At 35.9% G+C, this 22219-nt stretch overlaps 1 protein-coding gene across 1 annotated transcript in view; it reads left to right on the forward strand.

Moving 5' to 3' along the window:
• DICER1 (dicer 1, ribonuclease III) overlaps positions 1-20935 on the forward strand; it is a 38638-nt gene extending 17703 nt beyond the window's left edge. The window contains 13 exon segments of the mRNA XM_071426552.1: positions 751-930; positions 1762-1975; positions 2057-2210; positions 3016-3198; positions 3513-3618; positions 3715-3890; positions 4174-4957; positions 6350-6505; positions 9701-10583; positions 12668-12936; positions 15498-15660; positions 15755-15830; positions 16131-20935. Of these exon segments, the coding sequence (XP_071282653.1) occupies positions 751-930; positions 1762-1975; positions 2057-2210; positions 3016-3198; positions 3513-3618; positions 3715-3890; positions 4174-4957; positions 6350-6505; positions 9701-10583; positions 12668-12936; positions 15498-15660; positions 15755-15830; positions 16131-16296 (3510 nt within the window). The 3' untranslated portion in view covers positions 16297-20935.
• The last annotated feature ends 1284 nt before the right edge of the window (positions 20936-22219 follow it).

The following is a 22219-nucleotide window of genomic DNA, read 5'->3' on the forward strand; positions in this document are numbered from 1 at the left end:
CATCCACTACTGCAGAAAGGAAGGTACTAAGCATACCCGAAAGCAAGATTAAAATACAAACAAGCTTAAATGGTGTGATCCAAAGCAATAATACAACTTTATTTTTTATAAAAAGAGAAAGGAAAGAGAGAAAATAGGAAAGTGGGAGAATGCCCAGAATAATTATAAGAAGCACAGGAAAGGGGCTGCCACTACTATGGTGCTGGCTTACAGAGTGTGATGTGTCTCTTTGGTGAAGTCCCTCCCAGAGCCTCAGCAGCAGGAGAAGCACAGGGGGTAAGGGGGCACAAGCAGCCAGTGCCTTACCTTAGCAATCTTTTGAGGCTGGATGTGTCCAAATGCATCTACCACCAATATACCTTTATTTGAGGGAATGATTCCATGTGAAGAGGCATCTTCAACTTTGGGGGCAGACATTTGAGCTCCAGTATCGACTTGAAAAGTTAAAGGAACTTTATGGGGACCAATAGGACAGGTTGTTAGTAAGTCTCCTTTAGAATTTTTGGTAAGTCTTCTCATGAAAACCCATCTCACCTACTGAGAACAAAGGAAATCTGCTATAAGCTGCTGGCCAAACATTTTTGCTTAAGAAAGAAAACACTGCTTGAGCCCAGAATAATTTTTTTTTTTCCTTATTTTTAGCAATGTGTTTCCAAATAAACCTAAGAGGACTTATTCAGAAAAAAACAGCTAGGTAGACTTGGCTGATTTTTGTCATGTTAATGTTTTAATTTTTTTTATTTTTTTCAGATTCCAGAGTGTTTGAGGGATAGTTATCCCAAACCTGATCAGCCCTGTTACTTGTATGTAATAGGAATGGTGTTAACGACTCCTCTACCTGATGAGCTCAACTTCAGGAGACGAAAGCTATATCCTCCTGAGGATACTACAAGATGTTTTGGCATATTGACAGCCAAACCTATACCTCAAGTAAGGAATCTGTTTCCTTATTCTGCATGCCTTGCAACCTGTTATTTTCCACTTACTCCCCACCCAACAGAGTGAAGAGTTGGAAATGACCATAAATTATGCTTGTATCAAGTAATGTCCAGAAAATAAGCAACACTATCCATCCAGTCAAGTCACCACTTCTTTTTCTGCCTTTAGGGATGGAATCATCTATTTTTGCTAAACTTTTGGTTTAGAAATTTAGTATTTTGCATTGGCAAATTCAAGATTTCCCTCCTTTCTTGTATGAGATATGATAGGAGTAGACATACCAGCTACGGAGGTGGCCTGCACTGCGCTACCTTATCTATACAAAAGCTAAGGTAACAAATTCTCTCAGCATTCCTAGTCTGCAGCAGCAGCAGAAAGTGTGGGCCATGTTAGTTGAAATTGGCATCTCTTGTTTCAGAAATTTTTTAGTAGGCATTTTCTGTTGGTGAGACTCAGCTGAAGAAGATTTTTTCAAATGGTATTTTCTGCTGTCCACATAAGATGATGTTACAGGAATATTCCTGGGTTTCAAATTTCTTACTTCATAATAGAAAATACTTCCTTTTCTGCTTAGCTTTAATAAAGAGCTGTAAAACACAAGGAGAACTATTGAGAAAACCAGTTCAGTCATTCTTTAACATTCAGAGTCTCATCTGTAATTGAAGGATCATCACAGTTCAAAATTCTGATCCTGTTTGTTCCGATTTGCTGTAGGGTCAGTCAAGCATTACCTCAGAATCTGCACTAAACAGACAGTACTCTGTAAAGGAATCCCACTTTGGATTCTCTTTTGTGATTTCTTTCAATTTTGTTCTTGTTTAGATTCCTCACTTTCCTGTGTATACTCGCTCTGGAGAGGTTACAATATCCATTGAGCTTAAGAAATCTGGTTTTACTCTGTCTCTGCAAATGCTTGAGCTGATAACACGACTCCACCAGTACATTTTTTCACATATTCTTCGTCTTGAGAAACCTGCACTAGAGTTCAAACCTACAGAAGCTGATTCAGCCTATTGTGTTCTACCTCTAAATGTTGGTAAGAACAAAAATTTTGAAATTTATAGCTTGTCAGAAAAGTTCAGCCTAGAATACTGAGTTATGCATTTTCCTTTTTAAGTTGATGACTCCAGCACTTTGGACATTGACTTTAAGTTTATGGAAGACATTGAGAAATCTGAGGCACGTACAGGCATTCCCAGTACACAATATACAAAAGAAATGCCTTTTATTTTCAAGTTAGAAGATTACCAGGATGCAGTTATCATTCCACGGTGAGTATTCTACAGAGTGTAGGTGTGTACCTATTGTATTTATACAAATACTTGTAATAAGGGCATGTTAGTAGTATCTGCAGCAGAATTGCTTTTAAAGAACTGTATGCTGTTAGTCTGAAGGTATGTGGTAGCATTTCAAATAATTTAAAGATTTTTAAATCAGTAGTTAATCTTATTTTAGTAGGATATCCACAAAAAAGATGTTGCCACAGTCTAGCTTTAATTTTAATATTCTGCCTGTAATGCAAGAACTTCACTGTCCTTGAAAGGCTTGTGAATTGACCTTGTTAAGTATTTGAAGTTTTGTATTTTAACTTTATTTAGGGGATGATTTGGTTAAAATGCCAGTTTAGACATGAGGTAGTACAGTCTTTGTATGTAGAGGAACTCAGAGGAATTCTACTGATGCAGAATATCACATTGGAGACCAGATGCTAAAAAGCCAAATTATCAAACTTTATTGTTAGGTGTTCTGAATTAAGAAATTATCATTTTCAGCATTACTGTTGTCCAGAGCTTGATTTTGTATTATATATTGAAGACCTAAATCCTCCACTTAATTTAAATGTTTATCTTGTAGAGGGAATTTCACAGATTATAGATTGACTTTATTCATCTTTGTCTTAAAGCACATTTCTCATTTAGCATTTGAGTTAGCTAGATAAGTGGTTTCTACAACAAAAAGAACCCTCATTAACCAAAAATCTCAAGTGCACTGTTTAACTGTTAATTTCCTGACTATGTTAGAACATGAAGAACTTAACAAAAGCTTTACTTTAATGTCAAAATATTATTTTTTTAGATACCGAAATTTTGATCAGCCTCATCGATTCTACGTAGCTGATGTATACACTGATCTTACTCCACTCAGTAAATTCCCTTCCCCTGAATATGAAACTTTTGCTGAATATTATAAAACAAAGTATAATCTTGACCTTACCAATCTTAACCAGCCACTGCTGGATGTGGACCACACATCTTCAAGGTAACAACAATCATTTTGAGTCTGATGTTTGTAGTTTGACAGTAAACTGCCTTTTTTTTTTTTTTCTTTAAAATATGGGATAAAGCTGAGGATTTGTGTCTTCCAAATAATTACTGGTTTGGTTTTTTTTCTTGAGAGATACTTAACTTGTGTAACAAGAACCATTAATTGAATCTGTTTTTTCCCAGAGATAATGGTGCTGTCACTTCACAGCACTTTGAAGTTGAATACTAAGAAACTTAAGAAAATTTAGGCTAGAAAGTTCTAGTCATTAATTATGTACTTACACCACAGTATTTTCACATGGTTTTTAGACTTAATCTTTTGACTCCTCGCCATTTGAATCAGAAGGGAAAAGCACTTCCACTAAGCAGTGCTGAGAAGAGGAAAGCAAAGTGGGAAAGTTTGCAGAATAAACAGGTAAAATAGAAGCATCTAATTCAAGTGGACTCTCTTAATAGTTTTTTGATGGCTACCTTTACCAGGAATATTCTTTTCTTCCCCCTCCTCTCCCAGATACTGGTTCCTGAGCTCTGTGCTATACATCCTATTCCAGCATCATTATGGAGAAAAGCAGTTTGCCTCCCCAGCATTCTTTACCGCCTGCACTGCCTTTTGACAGCAGAGGAACTAAGAGCTCAAACAGCCACTGATGCTGGTGTAGGGGTTAAATCACTTCCTGCAGATTTCAGGCATGTATTTTCTCAATAGATATTTTTCAATATGATCTTTAATTTGCAAGGTAGAAACAACTATTACTGCATGGATTATGAAACTAGCAACTCTTGTTTAACTCATAGCACTTTTCAGTGAAACACAGTTTAAAAATATTTGATTGTGAGAAATGAAGTTACATGTTGCAGTCACTGCTCTTTTCAAAAGGCTGTGGCTTTTTTTAAACATGTATGTGCATGTAGAGTCTTCTTGTCTTCTGCTAATATTTTTTGTTAACAAATCTCCTGTTTATCTTTACAGATATCCTAACTTGGACTTTGGATGGAAAAAGTCTATTGACAGCAAGTCCTTCATCTCTCTTCCTAACTCCTCTGTAGTTGAGAATGAAAATTACTGTAAGCACAGCACAATTGTAGGCCCTGAAAATGCTGCACATCAAGGTGCTAATAGAACCTCTTCTGCAGAAAACCATGACCAAATGTCTGTGAGTTACAGAACATTGCTCAATGAGTCACCCAGTAAACTCCAAATTGATGTCTCGGTAGAACTTGCAGCAATTAATGGTGTTTCTTATAATAAAAATCTTGCCAATGGCAATTGTGATTTAGTTAACAGAGACTTTTGCCAAGGAAATCAGCTGAATTACTGCAGGCAGGACATACCTGTACAACCAACTACCTCATATCCCATTCAGAATTTATACAACAGTGAGAACCAGCCCAAGCCCAGCAATGAATGTACTCTGCCGAGTAATAAATACCTTGATGGAAATGCTAACAGATCTACCTCAGATGGATGCCCCATAATGGCAGTGACCACCAGTACTTCAAAAGCTATTAATCTTTCAAAAGACAGAGCAGATTCTGAAAAGAGCCCTTGCAGTGGGTACTCCTCAAAAACTCTCGGTCCTAATCCTGGTCTCATTCTTCAAGCTTTGACTCTTTCAAATGCTAGTGATGGGTTTAACCTGGAGCGGCTAGAGATGCTTGGTGATTCATTTTTAAAGCATGCCATCACTACATACTTGTTTTGCACTTACCCTGATGCTCACGAGGGACGGCTGTCATACATGAGAAGCAAAAAAGTGAGTAGAAACAATCCATTCATACTGTGTAAAAGGCATGCTGTAACAGGCCATATATATGACATTTTTGCTGGAAGGTTGAAGGGGAGCAGGTTGATTTAACTCCACAGATTTGTTCATTATACATTGAGTATATGCACATTAGGAATAAAAATTCAGGTCTGTGGGCTTCATGTTGCCATAACTATGATTGATTGAAACTGTTTTCTGCAGTTTAGTTTGAAATATGAACCATCTGATTACAAATTGAATGAAACTAAAAGTTCTGGGTTAGTGAGAACATTTGGTGCACTGAACTTCTAGAGCTGTATTGAGTAGAAGCTTTTTAACAGCAATGCTTGAATGAAGGATTGAATTAGCAGCACAGAGCCTTAGTTTGCTTCTTTACTTGAACTTTCCTTTGTTTCCTCAAGAAGATACTTCTCTAGAAGTTTTTAGTGTCTACTTAAAAATGAAACAACAAAGAAATCTTACAGAACTGTCGCAATAAAACTAGAAGTATTTTAGAGTAAATGTAAGCAGTAGAGAGTAGAGTCTTGAGTTCTGCTGCTGCTAGAAAAATCCACCATGAAAACTTTTGTTTGGTTTGTTTTTTCTTCCAAATGAATGTGATAATTTCAATTAAATGCCAAGGCATTGACTGTTGACCTCTAATAAAATGCATCACTCTGAAAATAAAATGATTGTAGAGTTTAATCTTGGAAAATAAGGAGGGCTAAATAAGTTGCACTGTTCAAATAAAAGAAGTGATTGAATATTCAAGTTCAAATCTCAAGAGTTTAAAACATGCAAAGTGCATTTAAAAAGAGAAAAAAAGATCGGTGGTTCATAGTTAAAAAAGAAAAGGAAATATATTTGTATCTGAGAATGCTTTTTTCCCTTCCCTTTAAAATACTTATAATCATTTTAGAGGCTATTAAAATAACATCTGGATTATGACTCAATAAGTGTTATATGGAACTGTTTTAACACTTTCTACTGCCAAGGTTTAGGTCAATCTACCTATAAATAAGAATTTTTCATTCCAAATGTAGTCTGAATGATGATTATTTATACTGGTAATAAATGACACTTGTACAGGTTCTATTTACTATTATTTTAAAACTAGCAATCAATTTGTTTTGTGAGGAGAATGTAATATATTAAATTTCTTTAACTGAAACAGTCATACCTACTATGCTTGGCCTCAGGAAAAAAAAGAAAGGACGATGTGTATCTTGCTTTGAGTTGGTTCTACTGCATTACAAAAGCTGAACTCCTTTTTGAGAGTTGGAGAAACTGCATAATAATATAAGATCCAGCTTGACTCGTAACATTTTTTTGCTTCTTTTGCCTTTTAGCCTGTTTATGTAAATGTATGTCCAAAGGTTTATCAGAATGTTCTTCTTAAAGGTCAGCAACTGTAACTTGTATCGCCTTGGAAAAAAGAAAGGACTGCCAAGTCGCATGGTGGTGTCGATTTTTGATCCCCCGGTCAATTGGCTTCCTCCTGGTTACATAGTAAATCAGGACAAGAGCAATACTGACAAGTGGGAGAAAGAGGAAATGGTAAGAATTTATTTAACTGTGTTGACAAGTAATCTTTTGTGTGTCTGTATTCTTTTGCCCCTACCTGATCCCACCACCCCCAGTTACTTTGCTGTTTTCAGCAAAGAGAAGGTAAATCCAAATTTCTAAAACTTCTCTGTAAGAAAACGAGAGGAAAACTGATTCTAACCAGAACCTGAAGTAAGGAAATTTATTACACATCATCCAGTATTGAATGTAGATATTAATGGAGAAGCAGAGAAGAAAAGCTTTTTTGCTGATATTTAGCCTGCTCCCAGGAGTTTTTCAGAAGTTTCTGTTGGAAATTTTAAGTGGTATTACCACACTGCCTTAGCTGTAATATGTTCAGGCAGAACACTGTCTGCTTTTTAATAATGAGTTCACCTTTACAGAATATATGAAAAAGAGTTTGTGTTTTTCATAATGCTGAGGCAGATTGAAGAGTAGAACTCTCTTGAGATAATGTTCCATATTGATGGCTGGTGGCTACACCATTTGCATGACTGAGAGCTGCTTCTCAGGTCAAATACTGTGCTGGCTTAAGCTCTCTCTCTCTCTCTCTCTGACATCCTCACTGTCTTATCAAATGCTTCACAATGACAAATCCTAATGAGGAAAGGTTGACAATATTTTCTGACATTCTATGAGTTGGAGGACATGTTCAGATATACCAGTGATCACAGTAGTTGGTAACATGACCTTGAAGTGTTTCAGACTGGTTTGGAGTTCAGGGGAAGGAGGTGCAAGGACATCTTTCTTTTTCCCAGTTCTGAAGACCACACTCAGGCTATAGAACCACCAGAGGGCACATGAGAGTACTGTTAGATGGATGTACTGTGCAAATAAATGTTTATTGCAGAATAAAACAACCTGATTATTGTGGTTCTGTACTGTGCCAAGATTTCATTTCAAAGAGACTTCCTGCTGTACCTTTCTGGCAAATGAGATAGTACATTTGGGACTGGAGCTAATTGTTGGTTTCTAGAAGGTTTCAGTTTTCCACAAGTTTCAGCAGTGACTGTGATAGTCACTGTTTATTTGTAAATAAAACATACAGTTTCAGACAAAAATGCAGAGAGTGATACAACTAAATATTGGGAGTGGGGGGTTTGTGACAAGTAGATATTTTGCTTTCCTAGATGTAAATTTAATTCTCCACCCATGGACTGATGTCACTCTGCAACAGTCTATAACTGAAAATAGGGATCTCATTATGACAAATTATTACTAAAACATAGTAGTCAAATGTTAGTATTTATCAAGCTTTATAAAGGGGGAGAATCTTTCTTCATTCATTTTATCAAATGGCTGATTTCCAAAAGAGCATTAAAAAAGCACTTAACATGTATTTTGCGTCACCTTTTAATTGGCAATAACTTCCTGAAAATTAGTCAGTTATTATTTAAGAAAAAAATCATTCTTCTGGGGTTCATAGTTGATTTTTTTTAAATGCTAATGACAAAAGAATTAATGATCAGAATGGTTTTCTGTTTTCTTTAGCCATTGCTCATCCTTATCTCTTAGGATTTTCTTCTAATGTACAAGAAATAATGTACAGACAATGTTAGGATAGCTCATGTAGCTGTCCTGCTATTTAAAATTCCATTTTAAGAAACTTGTGAATGAAACCACAGTAAAAATTTAAATTTATAATTTGTTCCATCTTTGTAAAAACAGATGCCAAAATCTGTTTTGGAGCATCCATATAGATGTGTCTCATTCAGAGACTTTTTTCATTTCAATAGTAAATGTGACAGGTGGTGTGTAACAAGAAAAAAGCAGCACTTGTCCTTGCTGGGATTGGTTAAATTAATCTTATTTTAAGTTTTATATTACTACAACTATCTAAAATAACTATCTCAAATCCAGTTTTCATATCTCTTTCTGAGCAATTTAAGTTACAGAAGTCCCTGCTGTGTGTGTGAGATAGGGAATTACAGCAGCAGGAATTCTTTCAGCAGAATGTCTGAACTAAGAACTTCTAGAGCCACATTTTTTTCCTCTCTTCTGATTACTAAACCTGACTAGGCTTGGTCCATCCCAATGAGGAGGAACACTGAGATCTGTTTGATCCTTAGGCAGTTTTAAGTGCTGTCCCTTACAGCTGCCACCCATCCACACCTCTGGATGGGTGTGCATTTTGCCCGAAGGGGTAAAATCCCCCGTGGTAGCATCTGGTTCACAGATTTGCAAAATCAGTGACTGAGTCCTGCAATATGACATGCATAGGTTCAGGGCAGATAGAGGCTGTTTCACTTGATTCAAAATGTTGTTGGCTTTCAGAACCCAGTCCAGGAAAGTGCTTTGAATCTGATCTTGCTCCTATCAAATTCAGTGGCAGAATTCCTGCTGACATCAGTGCTGCTGTGTTGAGCCTGTTAATAGTCCTTTTGATGTTAGGGAGACTACTAGTGCATTTAGCTAAGCACGTTTAAGTGCTTTCCTGGATAGGGGCCATGACAAATCGTAAAGAATTATATAGTTTGTGAATATTTGTGTTCATGTTTTAATTTATGTCAGTCCATACCAATTTGTTCATTATGAGGAGGGAAAAGACATAAGATGTCATTAATTTTGCTCTTGTGGGTGTATGTGTAAATATTAGAAAATTGGTAACAATTTTTGCCTTCTCTTTTATTAGTTAGGGCTAGAAGTATAGCCTGTAAACAAAACCCAAAAAACTGAAGAAAACCCCACTGAATTTATTTTCTGTGTAGCAAGGATGTAGAAAAAAAATCTTCAAAATTGCATTGATTCAACATTTGTAATAGCCTTACTTAGCAGCTTGAGAAGGATGCATCCGGAACTTTCTTATGATTCCTGAAATTTGTTAATTTAGAATTTTCCATTGTTTACTTTGGTGTGCAAGTGTATAATGTTTAGTGGATATAAAATTCATTGTGTGTCCCTCACATTCAAGTACAAGCACAGGTTCTTACGAAATGCAGCATGTGCTGTGTGTAGAACACACACTGTTGTAGGTTTGTAACACAGAGTTTGTTGTTCCAGGACAATTATTCCAGTCCTTGTGGAAGTTGAGGTTGTATTGTGCATCTGATCAGACAATGTACTTAGGAACATAAAAAAAGCAGTATTATTATTAGGATATACTTCTCAAATCCTGCTTTTCTGATCTTTCTGCAGTAAAAGTGTCTCATTTCCCTCTTCACCCTCTTTTTTTGTGTTCTTTCGTAGACAAAGGAAAACATGTTGGCTAATGGTAAACTTGATGATTATAATGATGATGAAGTGAATGAAGACCTAATGTGGAGGTTGCCCAAGGAAGAAACAGACTTTGAAGATGATTTTCTGGAGTATGATCAGGAGCATATCAAATTCATTGATAATATGTTAATGGGATCAGGGGCTTTTGTGAAGAAAATTTCGCTCTCACACTTTTCAACCACTGATTCAAACTATGAATGGAAAGCACCCAAAAAGTCATCCATGGGTAATGTTCAGTGTTCATCAGATTTTGATGATTTTGACTATAGCTCTTGGGATGCTATGTGCTATCTGGATCCCAGCAAGGCTGTTGAAGAGGATGATTTTGTAGTGGGCTTCTGGAATCCATCAGAAGAAAACTGTGGTGTGGATGCAGGAAAGCAGTCCATCTCCTATGACTTGCATACAGAGCAGTGTATTGCTGACAAGAGCATTGCAGACTGTGTGGAGGCCCTGTTGGGCTGCTATCTGACCAGCTGTGGTGAAAGAGCTGCTCAGCTTTTCCTGTGTTCATTGGGGCTGAAGGTGCTCCCAGTAATTAAAAAGACTGATTGGGAAGGCACTCTGTGTGCTACCAGAGAGAACTGTAACAGTGAGCAGAAAAATCTTTCACCAAATTCTGTTGCTGCTTCTGTAGTTAACTCAGAGCCTTCTCTGTGTAAAGACCTGGAGTATGGCTGTTTGAAGATTCCACCAAGGTGTATGTTTGATCACCCAGATGCTGAAAAAACCCTGAATCACCTTATTTCTGGTTTTGAAAACTTTGAGAAGAAAATAAATTACAGTTTTAAGAACAAGGCTTATCTTCTTCAGGCATTTACTCATGCCTCTTACCATTATAATACCATTACTGGTAAGTTGTTTTCAAAAAGCTCTATAGTTTTTTTCTCCATATTGCAAAAGCAAGAGAAGTAGTATTTTGTGTTCTCATGTATAGACTTTTTTTAGACATCACATGTTACAATAGTCTTGGAATATACAGTGTCTTAAAAATAGTACTTTGCTTACTGTTTAGAGGGGGATACTTGTTCAATTTGTATCTCAGTGATTATTCATATTTTGACTTGATGCAGATAAAGTATATTTACTGAGGCCTCATCAAGTTTTGAGAAACAGCATCAGTGATAAATGCTCTATCACTAGCTGTGTATGACTGACATTAGATCCTCATTTAATGGAAATAAATTCTTGTAGGACTCTGGAAAATTGCCATGTACTTCAGGAAATAGCAGTAATATTTTCCAAATATATTTAGCAAATTTGTTCTGTAATTGAATCCCAGGAATGTTACACTTCGTACTTCTGAAGATGAACTGTAGACTACAGCTTTTATTAGCTGATTAATCTGTAGGAGTGCTGAATGTGGAGACTTCCCTTTGAAGCTGTGAATTCAAAGTCTTAATTTAAGTCTAGGCATTTTATTGAGTAAATATTTAAAGTCAAAGTTTGAAGTAATTTGTCTAAATCAGACTAAATATTAGTTTCAGATTAACGTTTAATGTTTCTGTACATGATCTCATAAAAATTTTACAGCAGTAGAAATTTGTATTTCTGTGATCTTTAATTGCTCTTGCTTATACTAATTGATGTAATATTTGTTCATTCTAAAACCTGCATGCATTTTTCTACAATAATATGCAATCAAAAGCAAACCATGGTAAAATTCCAACCCTATTTGTAGTGACTGGCAAATTTCTTTGCAGTCAGCAATCTGAATTTTTCCCATAGTGAATTGGACCCTTATTCCAAAGAGTGAGAAAGCTCTGCTTTCATTAAAGAAATAAGTAATTTTTAAATGCTACTGCATTGAGAAACAGTTGTGACAAAACACAGAAGTGCTCCTTTGGGTTTTTGTTGTAGGGGATATTACCCACATATGTATTTACTTTTTACAAATATTTCACAAAATGTATTGAAAGTAAATTATTTCTTCATTTTTAGACATACGTAATAAATTATATACACTATCAGAAACCTTGAGGCATAGTGTCCAGTTAAAATTACATTGGTGAAACTGTAGGAAAACTTCTGATTTCATTTCTGTTTACCAAGTGAGACAACTGTGAATAGCTGTTACCTGTAACTTTTTAAGTCATAGCTAGCAGTTGAGATCTGGCAGTGTCATAGGTTCAGCTGCTATAAAAGCAACATAGTGCTAGTCAGTTCATGCTCATGGGAACTTCTTTAGTAGTTTGTCTTCTTCCTTTTCAACCTACCTACCTGTTTTTGCATTCAAGAGGGTTTTTGCTTTTGTTTGTGTTTTAAAAATAGATGTTCTTTGCTCTCTGTTCCCATGGCCCCTGTCAGCTGTCAAAAAAGCAAAGGCTTGACAATTTTAATTTCCAGTTTAAAAGACATATCCTAAAAAGGGATCTTTTTTGAAGGTGTCTTAATGTGTGGCAAATCAGACCAAAAACTCAGATTTTATGTTCCCCTGCTCTTAATACATTGGTTTTTATATTAATTAATTAATATAAATCAATTATTTATAAATTAATTAATTTATATTAATTGGGTTTACATTTTAATTTTTTTTTTAAGTTTTAACTGTTACAGTGTTCAGATCAGCCTGCTGGCAGAATCTCTTAAATTTACTTTTTGATGTTTCTCAGCATGTGAGGATCTTGAGTAAAAACATTAATTGACTATAAACACAGCTGTTTTTCTAGCCTACCAAATTAGCATTCTGTTCAAAATTTTCTTTACTATTAAATATAGCTCCTGCTTTTCCTGATTTTTTTTTTTAGTATTGTATTAGGAATCTCTTTAAACACAAGGATACTTCTTTTAAAAAACAGATTGTCTTCTCTGACCATTGGTTAGTTTGTGGAATTTACATGGCACTCGACCAAACTTCTTATCCAAAAAGCCTGAAAAAAATGCGTGTGTTAAACTTAATTGTGGTGTTGTACATTCTTTTATTTCCAATGCTTTAAGATTGTTACCAGCGCTTAGAATTCCTGGGAGATGCAATTTTGGACTACCTCATAACCAAGCACCTTTATGAAGACCCACGGCAACACTCTCCAGGAGTTCTTACTGACCTGCGATCTGCTCTAGTCAATAATACCATTTTTGCATCATTAGCTGTAAAGTATGACTACCACAAGTACTTCAAAGCTGTCTCTCCTGAACTGTTTCATGTTATTGATGACTTTGTGCAGTTTCAAATGGAAAAGAATGAAATGCAAGGAATGGATTCTGAGGTTAGTGGAAGTAGAAGAAATATGTTCAGTATCTGATTTGAAGCATGTCACTGGATTTCTTAACATTTTTGTAATGTTTTATGCATACAGCAGCCAAACAAGCAGGCTCCCGGTAGTGAAAGGATGCAATCTGCAAAGTAAAATACAGCCTTCAGAAAGTATAAAATCAATTAGCATTTACAGCAGTTAATTAATTGAAAGCCATTTGCCTCTAGGTTTTTCTGTGGCACTTCATTTTAGTTGTTGTTTTTGCTCTTGTGTTGTTAGAACAATGTGGGGCACACACTTAGCTTGCTGCTTTCACCAGCTGATAGGAAGCACTACTACAACATGAAATTGTGGTGAAGAGTTGCTAAATCAAGTAGTGCTGACTCAGGGTAGGGCATCCCTACAACACCATGAACAAAACTGGCATTGTTAAATGCAGTACACTGACAGGAGATTTCTGCTGGTTTTCTTATGATTTCTACTGGAGGAGATGTTGCTGCACTATATTCAAATATGTCTGCCATGCTCCTAAAGGCATTCTGCTAGCCAGGGAAACATTATAGGCATCTTTCAAGTGAGCCACTTGAAAAATAGTTTCACTGAAGACCTGCAAACACAGGTCATATTTTGTGCTGTGCAGGAAAGCCGATGATAATGAACTTCTATTTTTGGGAGAATGTGGTAAAAGTAATTCATCTACATAAGATGGTTAGGAAATCTGTGAGAACAAGGACCTTGTGAGTCAAGTTCTAATCAAGATCTGGAAGACAGGGACTACTCATTATCCTGCTTTAAAAGTGTTACATAATAGGTGTCCATAATAATTTGTCTTCTGAAAAACTGACCAATCTTTTAAAAAGTATTCTGTCTGACAACATGCCAGCACTAAGTAAGCGTGTTATTTTTGTATTTAGTAGGGTTTTTTTCCTGATAGACAATTTAAAACTTAAGTAATCAAAATATTTCAGTCAGATACATGTTCACATCCATTGCACGCTGTTGCAAAGTGAAAACCATGTTTTAATGGAAAAATTCATAAAACATGGAATAAGAAATATGCCACTGAAGTTCAGGTAATATAAATTACTTTACATTAGGAGATTAAACTCTTATCTCTCTTGTTTTCTCCACAATATGAGTGAATAGGCTAGGAACCTATTTTCAGAGCTTCCTGTGTTGTTTTTTTTGCTTTCTTCAGTTCTTGCAAGTATGCACAAAGAAACTTTCACCAAAGTTGCAACCAAATTGTGTAATAGCTGTTTCAAATAAAATCCTTGTTTCACTCTCCCTCCGCCTGCTCCCTATCTTGGTCTGGCACTGAATTACTGAAACTCTTATTTCATCGTTTAATGTAAGACTCTTTGTTTCTGCAGTTCATGCCAGCTAGACTGGTTTCCATGTGTATCTCCACGTCATCTGCTTTTCTGTTTTTTCAAATCTCACTCATGAAACATCTGTCCCTTGCCTTACAGCTCTTAGTTTTTCTCTTCTTCTGTTATTTCAGTATAATGCAAAAGTGCTTCAGTTTACACTTGGTATGAAGTGCCCTATTCAAAACAGTTGGACTTGGTTTTTAACATCAAAATTCCCGTTTGTATTGCTGTATGCGTCAGGTCTGACTACTTCTTTGATTTATTTCAGGTAGAAATATTGGGTGGAACACATTTATGAAGTATTATGGTCACTCTGAAGAGAACTGAATTGGATTTTAAGCCCCAGACTGAGTGAGAGTGTAGCTGCTGGGGAGAAGACTGACAGAAACTTATTTCTCTTCAGGCAGAGTAGCATAATGGTCAAAATCTTTGTTTTCAAGTTACTTTGTTTATAGTTAGGCAAATGTATATTACATATGTTGAAAATATTTTAGTAAAGGAATTGATTAGCTCAAGACCTTTAAGACATACACTGAAAGTTTATTTTTGATAATGAGAATAGATTATTGTCTTAAATTGGTAGCATAGAAGAAAACACTGCCTGTGGCATTAAACACCTAAATGTGTCTTTTAGCTCAGTCTGGTGGTGGTGTTTTTCACTTATTAATGTCTTATTTTACTAGTGCTTGTTTCATGCTTGTTTTCAGGGGTAAATAAGGTAAGGAGAGGTACATGCAACTTTCATCCAGAGACTGGACTTAAAGAGATTTTGAAAGTCTCTTTTTGGGAGATATATGATGTGTTAACTCTTCCTTTGTTATGGGTAGCTTTCTGGTATTAACTGGCAGAAGTCTGGTTCTGATTGGGAAGAACAGACCCATGGTGAAATCCTACAGAATTATCACAGAAGGAATTCACAGAGTATGAAAGTATCCTGTACACATTGATGTTTGGGATTTTTTTTTCCATATTTGAAAAATGATATAAGCAGCAGCTTGGTTTCACTTGGGAATAAAGCAACAGTTTTGCTGTGGAAGGTTGTCAATTAGAAACTTAAAGGAAGCATCACAGGATATAGGATGTAGGAGAGCTTACATTTCTGAAGATCTCTGTTTTACTGTAAGTAAAGCAATCGTTTCTCTCTTTCCCCCTCCCCTTCCCTCTCCCTCCCACCCTTGTCTTTTTTTTAATTGCCAACAGCTCAGAAGATCTGAAGAAGATGAAGAAAAAGAGGAAGACATTGAAGTACCAAAGGCCATGGGGGATATATTTGAGTCCCTTGCTGGTGCCATTTATATGGATAGTGGAATGTCTTTGGAAATGGTTTGGCAAGTGTACTATCCAATGATGAGGCCACTAATAGGTATTGCCCTTTCATAAAATTACTACTAATAAAGTGCCATCTGCTATGAAAAGAACAAAGCTAATCTTTGTTTTTCACTTTTTTTATCAAATAGAAAAATTTTCTGCTAATGTGCCCCGTTCCCCAGTGCGAGAGCTGCTGGAAATGGAGCCAGAGACAGCCAAATTTAGGTAAGAATATGCTTTCTTCCATACACACTGACAGAAAGTGTTTCTAAATTGTGCTTCCATGAACTATAGAGAATTTTTAAATGTCACAAAGTGCTTGTAATTTCTTTTGCACTAAGCAGCTAACCTAATCATCATTGTGTGCACTGTTCTTTATTTTTTTTTTCCTTGCATAGCTTTCTGAGAAATGTCATGATTGCTGTTTAATTTTACTGCTTTAACTTCTGTAGCAAAAGAATGTAGGTCTCTAATTTCACATTACCTTGCCTTGGCAGTAAGTAATTCTTGTGTATATTTTTGCAGTCCTGCGGAAAGAACTTACGATGGGAAGGTCAGAGTTACAGTGGAAGTTGTAGGAAAGGGAAAGTTTAAAGGTGTTGGCAGAAGCTACAGGATTGCCAAATCTGCAGCTGCGAGAAGAGCACTACGAAGCCTCAAAGCAAATCAACCTCAGGTCCCAAACAGCTGAGACTCCTCTTAAAAATAAATGAAATGGGGAAAAAAATAACATACAAATAAAGCAAATTTTTAAAAGTTGATGTTGAGAGGAACAAATTGGAAGCCAGAATTTAAAGTTTGTTTGATAACAGAATAGATAACAAAACATTTAACATGTATAAAATTTTGGAACTAATTGTAGTTATAGTTTTTTGCGCAAACACAATCTTGTCTTCTTTCCTCACTTCTGCTTTGTTTAATCACGAGAGTGCTTTAATGATGACATTTAGCAAGTGTTCAGAATAATTGTTGTCAGGTCTTTTTGGTTTACTTTTCTTGTCAGTACAGCTTTGCTTAGTATTAGAAGGCCAGGGAGCTTATGCCTAATGCAGTTGCTAGATTTATATATATAGTAATCTTGGAATTCTTCAATCTGTGCACTAGTGCCAGTCATAAAGCAGTTGATAAACTGTACTGGATGATTGGGTATAAGAAAGATTAAGTGTGCCAGTATTCTCCTTTTTATTTTCTTTTTTTTTTTTCTCTCCATGTCATCTTTTTACATTAAGATGGCATTCCCAATCATTATTGCACTTATTTGTTAGGGACAGATTTTAATTGAAATGGCTGGCATACTGGTAGAGTGAAACTTCGGTTTCCTTATGCCACACAGTCTTGCATAAAAAAAGGTTCTTGCCTTAAAAATAAATAAACCCTCATTAATAATCTTTAATTTCTGATCTTTTTTGGAACAAACTGTTTTACATTCCCTTCATTTTCTTATGCATTTTACAATGATACAGCTCTATATTTACAGTACAACTCATTACTATAGCTGTGACTTATTACAGGATTATAATAGAAATTATATTCATATATATGTAATTAGGTTATTTTTAACAATTCTGAGGAGGTGGTTAGTCTACAGTTTTTTTTATACCATAAACAAAATATGGTCTTTGGCTAAAATTCCAATTTTACATAAACCTGCAAGCTAGATAGTTCCAATACTGGAAACAGCAACAAATACTTGCACAGTGCAAACTGTCACTAACAAAACAACCTTAGACATATCACACCTAAGATATGCTGCAGATTTTATAGTCAATTGGTTACGTATTTAACAAACAGAGCACCTTTACACTTAGAGATATTTCCACGTAAATTTCTTACTGTACTTTTCAGAATTGCATGCATATTTCATCTACCAAAGCTGTGCTGTTAAATAACATGAAAGTTGATGTTTGAGATATAACTGCCGTACTTTTGATACATCTGTGATTTAGGTCCTTAATTTAGAGAAACTAGCTCATTGATGTTTTGGTCTACTGGGAGCGTAGGGGGAAATCATACTTGTATTTTTTAGGCTTTGCCTATACTTCTTTAATTAGATTTTTTTAGGCACTCTTCACTTAAATACCTCAGTTCTTTTTTTCTCTTCTTTTCCTTTTTATTTTTGCATGCATTGGGTTTTTTTCTGTTTTGGTGCTATGTTTATATATTATGCTTGAAATTTTAATTTTTTGCACTGTAACTATAATACCTCTTAATTTACCTTTTAAAAAAAGCTGTGGGTCTTGTATTCCCACCAGTATCAGTAGAGGTTTGCTGCAATTTTGCCCTGTTAATTATGCTTGAAGTTTGAGAAAGCAGAGCAAGGTGTTTTAACGTTTTCCAGCACAATAGTTTGAACTTGATGCTGTGTCTTATGAACTAAATTACAAACAAATACTGTATTTCCTGCTTTTAAACCCTATTCCTTTCCTCACAAATGCACACTAAAACAAAACAAAAACTGTCAGCTCTTGCTTTCTTAACAAAAAAATAAAGTAAATGCCTTAGTGACAAGGGGCAGACATTAAGCTTTTCTGAAATACAGTTTTCAAAAGTTCATATATTTGCTATCTCAGTCACTTCTCAGTCTGTGAAAAGGACTGTTCTTGTATTTGAAAGCTGCTTGTTATAGGAGTCAAACCAAGAATTAAAATACTAGCTTATAAAAAAGTCTAGTATTTGGTACTTCAGTCATAAAAGGAGGTATAAGAACAGCAAGTAGATGATATGGTGATATGGAACAATGAAAACATGCAGTCCAAATTCCCAAATGTAAATTGCTTTGCGTTAGCTGTTTAAAAAAGGTCACTGATTTAAGCTGCAGCTTGCTCTTTGTAGTAGGACTGAATTTTCTTAATGAAAATACATGATTACTCGTGTCAACAATTCTGTGTTTCTGGCCTCACATCAATCAGCAGATTAAATCAGACCATCTAGAAAGTCTTAAGTAGTTTTAGTTGCATTATGAAAAGCTAAAATTTCAGTTATTCTTTGAATGCCTAAAATTCTTACTGATTGTTACAAGGTTATAGATTCTCAGGGGTTTCAGGTAACTGTTAGCAGTGAAGTGGTTATGGAGTGTTTGGGTGCAGACAAAATCAGCTGAACCTACTCTGTGTTTCAGAACAGTTTAATGATCACTTTGTTACTAGATAAAGCGTATGAATTGGACATCTGAAATGTGTAGTGGCTGACTATAAAGTAGTTGCTGCTGCTGATGCATTTTTAAATGCGTTTTAAATGCCGCGATTTTTTCCAGTGTGACCTCATTGAAATACTTTTTATCCTTTGAGGCAGAAAATCCATATTAGTTTCCATGTTCCACATCTGTGTGTTTTACCCTACAGTTGATATGATTTTGATACTGGACAGTGTACGCTATTAAAGACCTAAATCTGATCATTTGAAGGCTGGGGTAGAAATCACTTGACATGCTATAAGCACAAGTGTAAGCGGACTGTTGCAGCCCATCTTCAAAAGCAACCACACAGGCTCATCATAAATGGTGTGGGGGTTAATTGGCATGAACCTTGGGGTTTTTTATCTAAGTCCTGTTATACTGTACTTTAAACAGTCCTCCTAACTATGCTGCGTTTTTATTTTTATGGCTTTTTTTTGCGCTGTTCTGTTCATGTAGCACAAATAAGCATTGCACTTGGTACCATGCTTTACCTCATTTCAAGGAAAAAATGCTTAACAGAGAGGAAAAATGTGGTTTGGCCTTGCTGCTGTTCTGATTTAATGACTTTGAAAAAGATAGTTTTTAATGCCTGCAATGTGTCATTTACTTGCACAACTGAAATAGGTCATTTGTAACGTCTGTGGCATTTTTACTGTACGTGGAAAAAATACAACAAAGATGTGCAACAACTCTTGATTGTATTTTAAAGCTATTATTTTTCTACTGCATCATTTTACTGTTATGTGAAGTAATTAAAATTAGAATGACCTCTGACTGACACTCCAGTAATTATCTCTGAACAAACCAACATTTTACACATAAAATGTAATTTTTGGGAGAAGACAGCCCCTAGTAATTTGGTCAACCTCAACTAAATCTGTCCAGTCTGAATATTCAGTGCTTAGTAGTGACTTCTGAAGTGTTTGTTCAGCTTGATGCTGCTAAAGTCCATACAAAAAAAAAAAAAGCCTAGTATTTTTAAGTCTCATTACACAGTAGTGTGTTGCAACTGCCGAGTGCAGAACTTGAATAAGAACCAGTTTCAGTGCTGGGGGGGAATAGAGTGGTGGCCCAGGGATGAGGTGCTGGATCCTCAGCTGGTGCAAATTGATGTTGTATCATTTTAGTCAATGGAACTGCATTCATTTACATATCTGAAGATCTTGTGCTTGTATGTATGTTTCAGAGTTTCATTTTTTCCTCCTTGTGAGCAGATACAGAACCATCAACTGGAAAATGTGGGGGGTTTATGTTACTGCATATGACATAACATATGCTACCTATTCTATGCATTTATCTGTACAGAACATGAACTCTTTGTATCCCGGTCACAGCAGCACATGCAGTCCAAAAATGACAAATAGCATTGTGGTCTGCTGTGATACTGCACTTGACTCTGACAGTATTCTGGGTTTGTTTTGGATGGGGTTCCCCATGAACACATTCTCATGGAAATCTCTCTATTTTTTATATGAATGAAGCAAGAAGCATTTTGATTTTCGGTACTTAATTACTGACGTTGATCCTTTTTCAATTGCTCTAATATTCAAGAAGTTAATTTCTTTACTTTCATATTAGATTTTAAACTTTAAACACTACAGTTCATGACCATCAAATGTAATCTAAATATCAGCTGTAACTCTATATGAATTATGTTAGCAAATATCTAGAGGTCATTGTAGTATACTCCACTAGCAGTTAAAATTAACTTCTGTCAAAGCTAACTACAATTCTTAAAAATAAATTTCATCCAATGAAATCCTTGGGGTTTTCCCTCTTTTATTTGAATGGCAACCACAGACTACTTTAATTGCTTTGTAGATGCACTCAGAATTTACTGCAGCAGCAAGTTGGTGAGAAAAATGTTTGTGAACAATAATTGGAAATTGCAGGCATTTTTATTGTAAATAGTGTGACTGAAAAGATGGTTAAAATCAAGTAGAAAGAATAACAAATATAATTTGATGGACAATAAAATATTTACCATCACATGCTGCAGCTGTCTTTAAGGGACATAAAATGTAATTCATTCATACTGTAATCATGCTGCAGAAGTTTGCAATCTGCACCTTATGGATCACAATTACCTTTAATAGTTTTTTGTAATAATTGTAGCTGAGTATATCTCCAATAAAGTTATGGTCTGTTCACCTTGTATTGTCGTTTTGCTTTTTTAAAATTCTTGTTAATATCTCCATAAATCTTCCAGAGTTTACAAAAAAAAAAAAATTACTGTTCAGTCTAAATTTAAAAAAAATGTGAAAACATTTGTGAAAACAATATTTCTTCACCTTGTTTAAAGACAAGTCTGCTTGTCTCTTTCCTCTGATGAATGAACTGTCTTCAGAGCTATGTGAAGACCCTTAAGGGACACTCAAGTTAAAAATGATGGTGTATGTGGTACAATTTGATCTCTGTGTTGACTATTATACCTGCAAAATGTCTGTTGGAGCTGGGAAGCCCCAGAGCACAAGGGTTCTGGAACACAGGTTTTCATGACTGCCACATAGTTTAAAAATACTATGTTAATTTGAGCTAATAGTCTCAACATTAATAACGTCAATTTCATCATTTTTTCATTGGTTTCTGTTAGTATTTTGGTTATCCTGAATATTGGCAGTGTGTTTGTAGAATGTTTCAACTGGCACAGCAGTGTCATGTATCTTTTATGGAGACAAGTCAGACCTACCAGACAAAGATCAGGAGTCTTCCTTTCTGAAAACTTCACAATGGAGCAGTCACTTGTTTGGCATCTGCATTGAACATCTTTTACTGCACATTTTGTCTTAAGTTAAAGAGAAAAGCCTGCTAGGCTGCTGGTAGGCATGGTGGGATTTGGAAGAGGGGCCTTAAGGGCCAGGCCCTTCAGGCTCCAGTATGTGGGCTAGTAGGGATGACAACACAGCCCCCTCCTCCCCAGTTCTAGCAAGTGAGTCAAATGAGAAAACTTTCCCCAAATTTTCTGCAGGAAAATTGGTTTGAAAATAATAATATTAAAAATTGGTTGAAGATGCCACTAGATCCTGTTAATTGTGGCAAAATGAGGTGAGGGATGGCCTTCTCAACTGGTGTCTGCAAGAAGGTGATCCGTCCCTTGCTGAGTACACTGTGGAGCAGATGGAGTTCTCCAGAAAGTCAAGGTGTAAGATCATCAGAGGTTCTGCTTTGAGGGCATTTTTTGTCTGCAAACTTATTTGCAGACAAACTTTAGTATCCTTTCCAGTCCTGCATCCAAGACATTTATGAATTTGAAGAGCAGGGCCAGGGATGGAGCCCTGTGGAACCCATCTAGTGACAGGTCCCCATTCTGATGTCAACCCTTTGTATCTGACATGTGGGCCAGTTGCTCACCCATCCCATGATGTGTTTATCCAGCTGTGTGCTTGACATTTTGTCCAGAACAACTCTTGAGAGAGAGAGTATCAAAAACTTTACTGAA

This window comes from Agelaius tricolor, unplaced genomic scaffold, assembly GCF_023055355.1.
Source record: "Agelaius tricolor isolate 1412-34295 unplaced genomic scaffold, bAgeTri1.0.p SCAF_5, whole genome shotgun sequence".
Classification (NCBI taxonomy): domain Eukaryota; kingdom Metazoa; phylum Chordata; class Aves; order Passeriformes; family Icteridae; genus Agelaius; species Agelaius tricolor.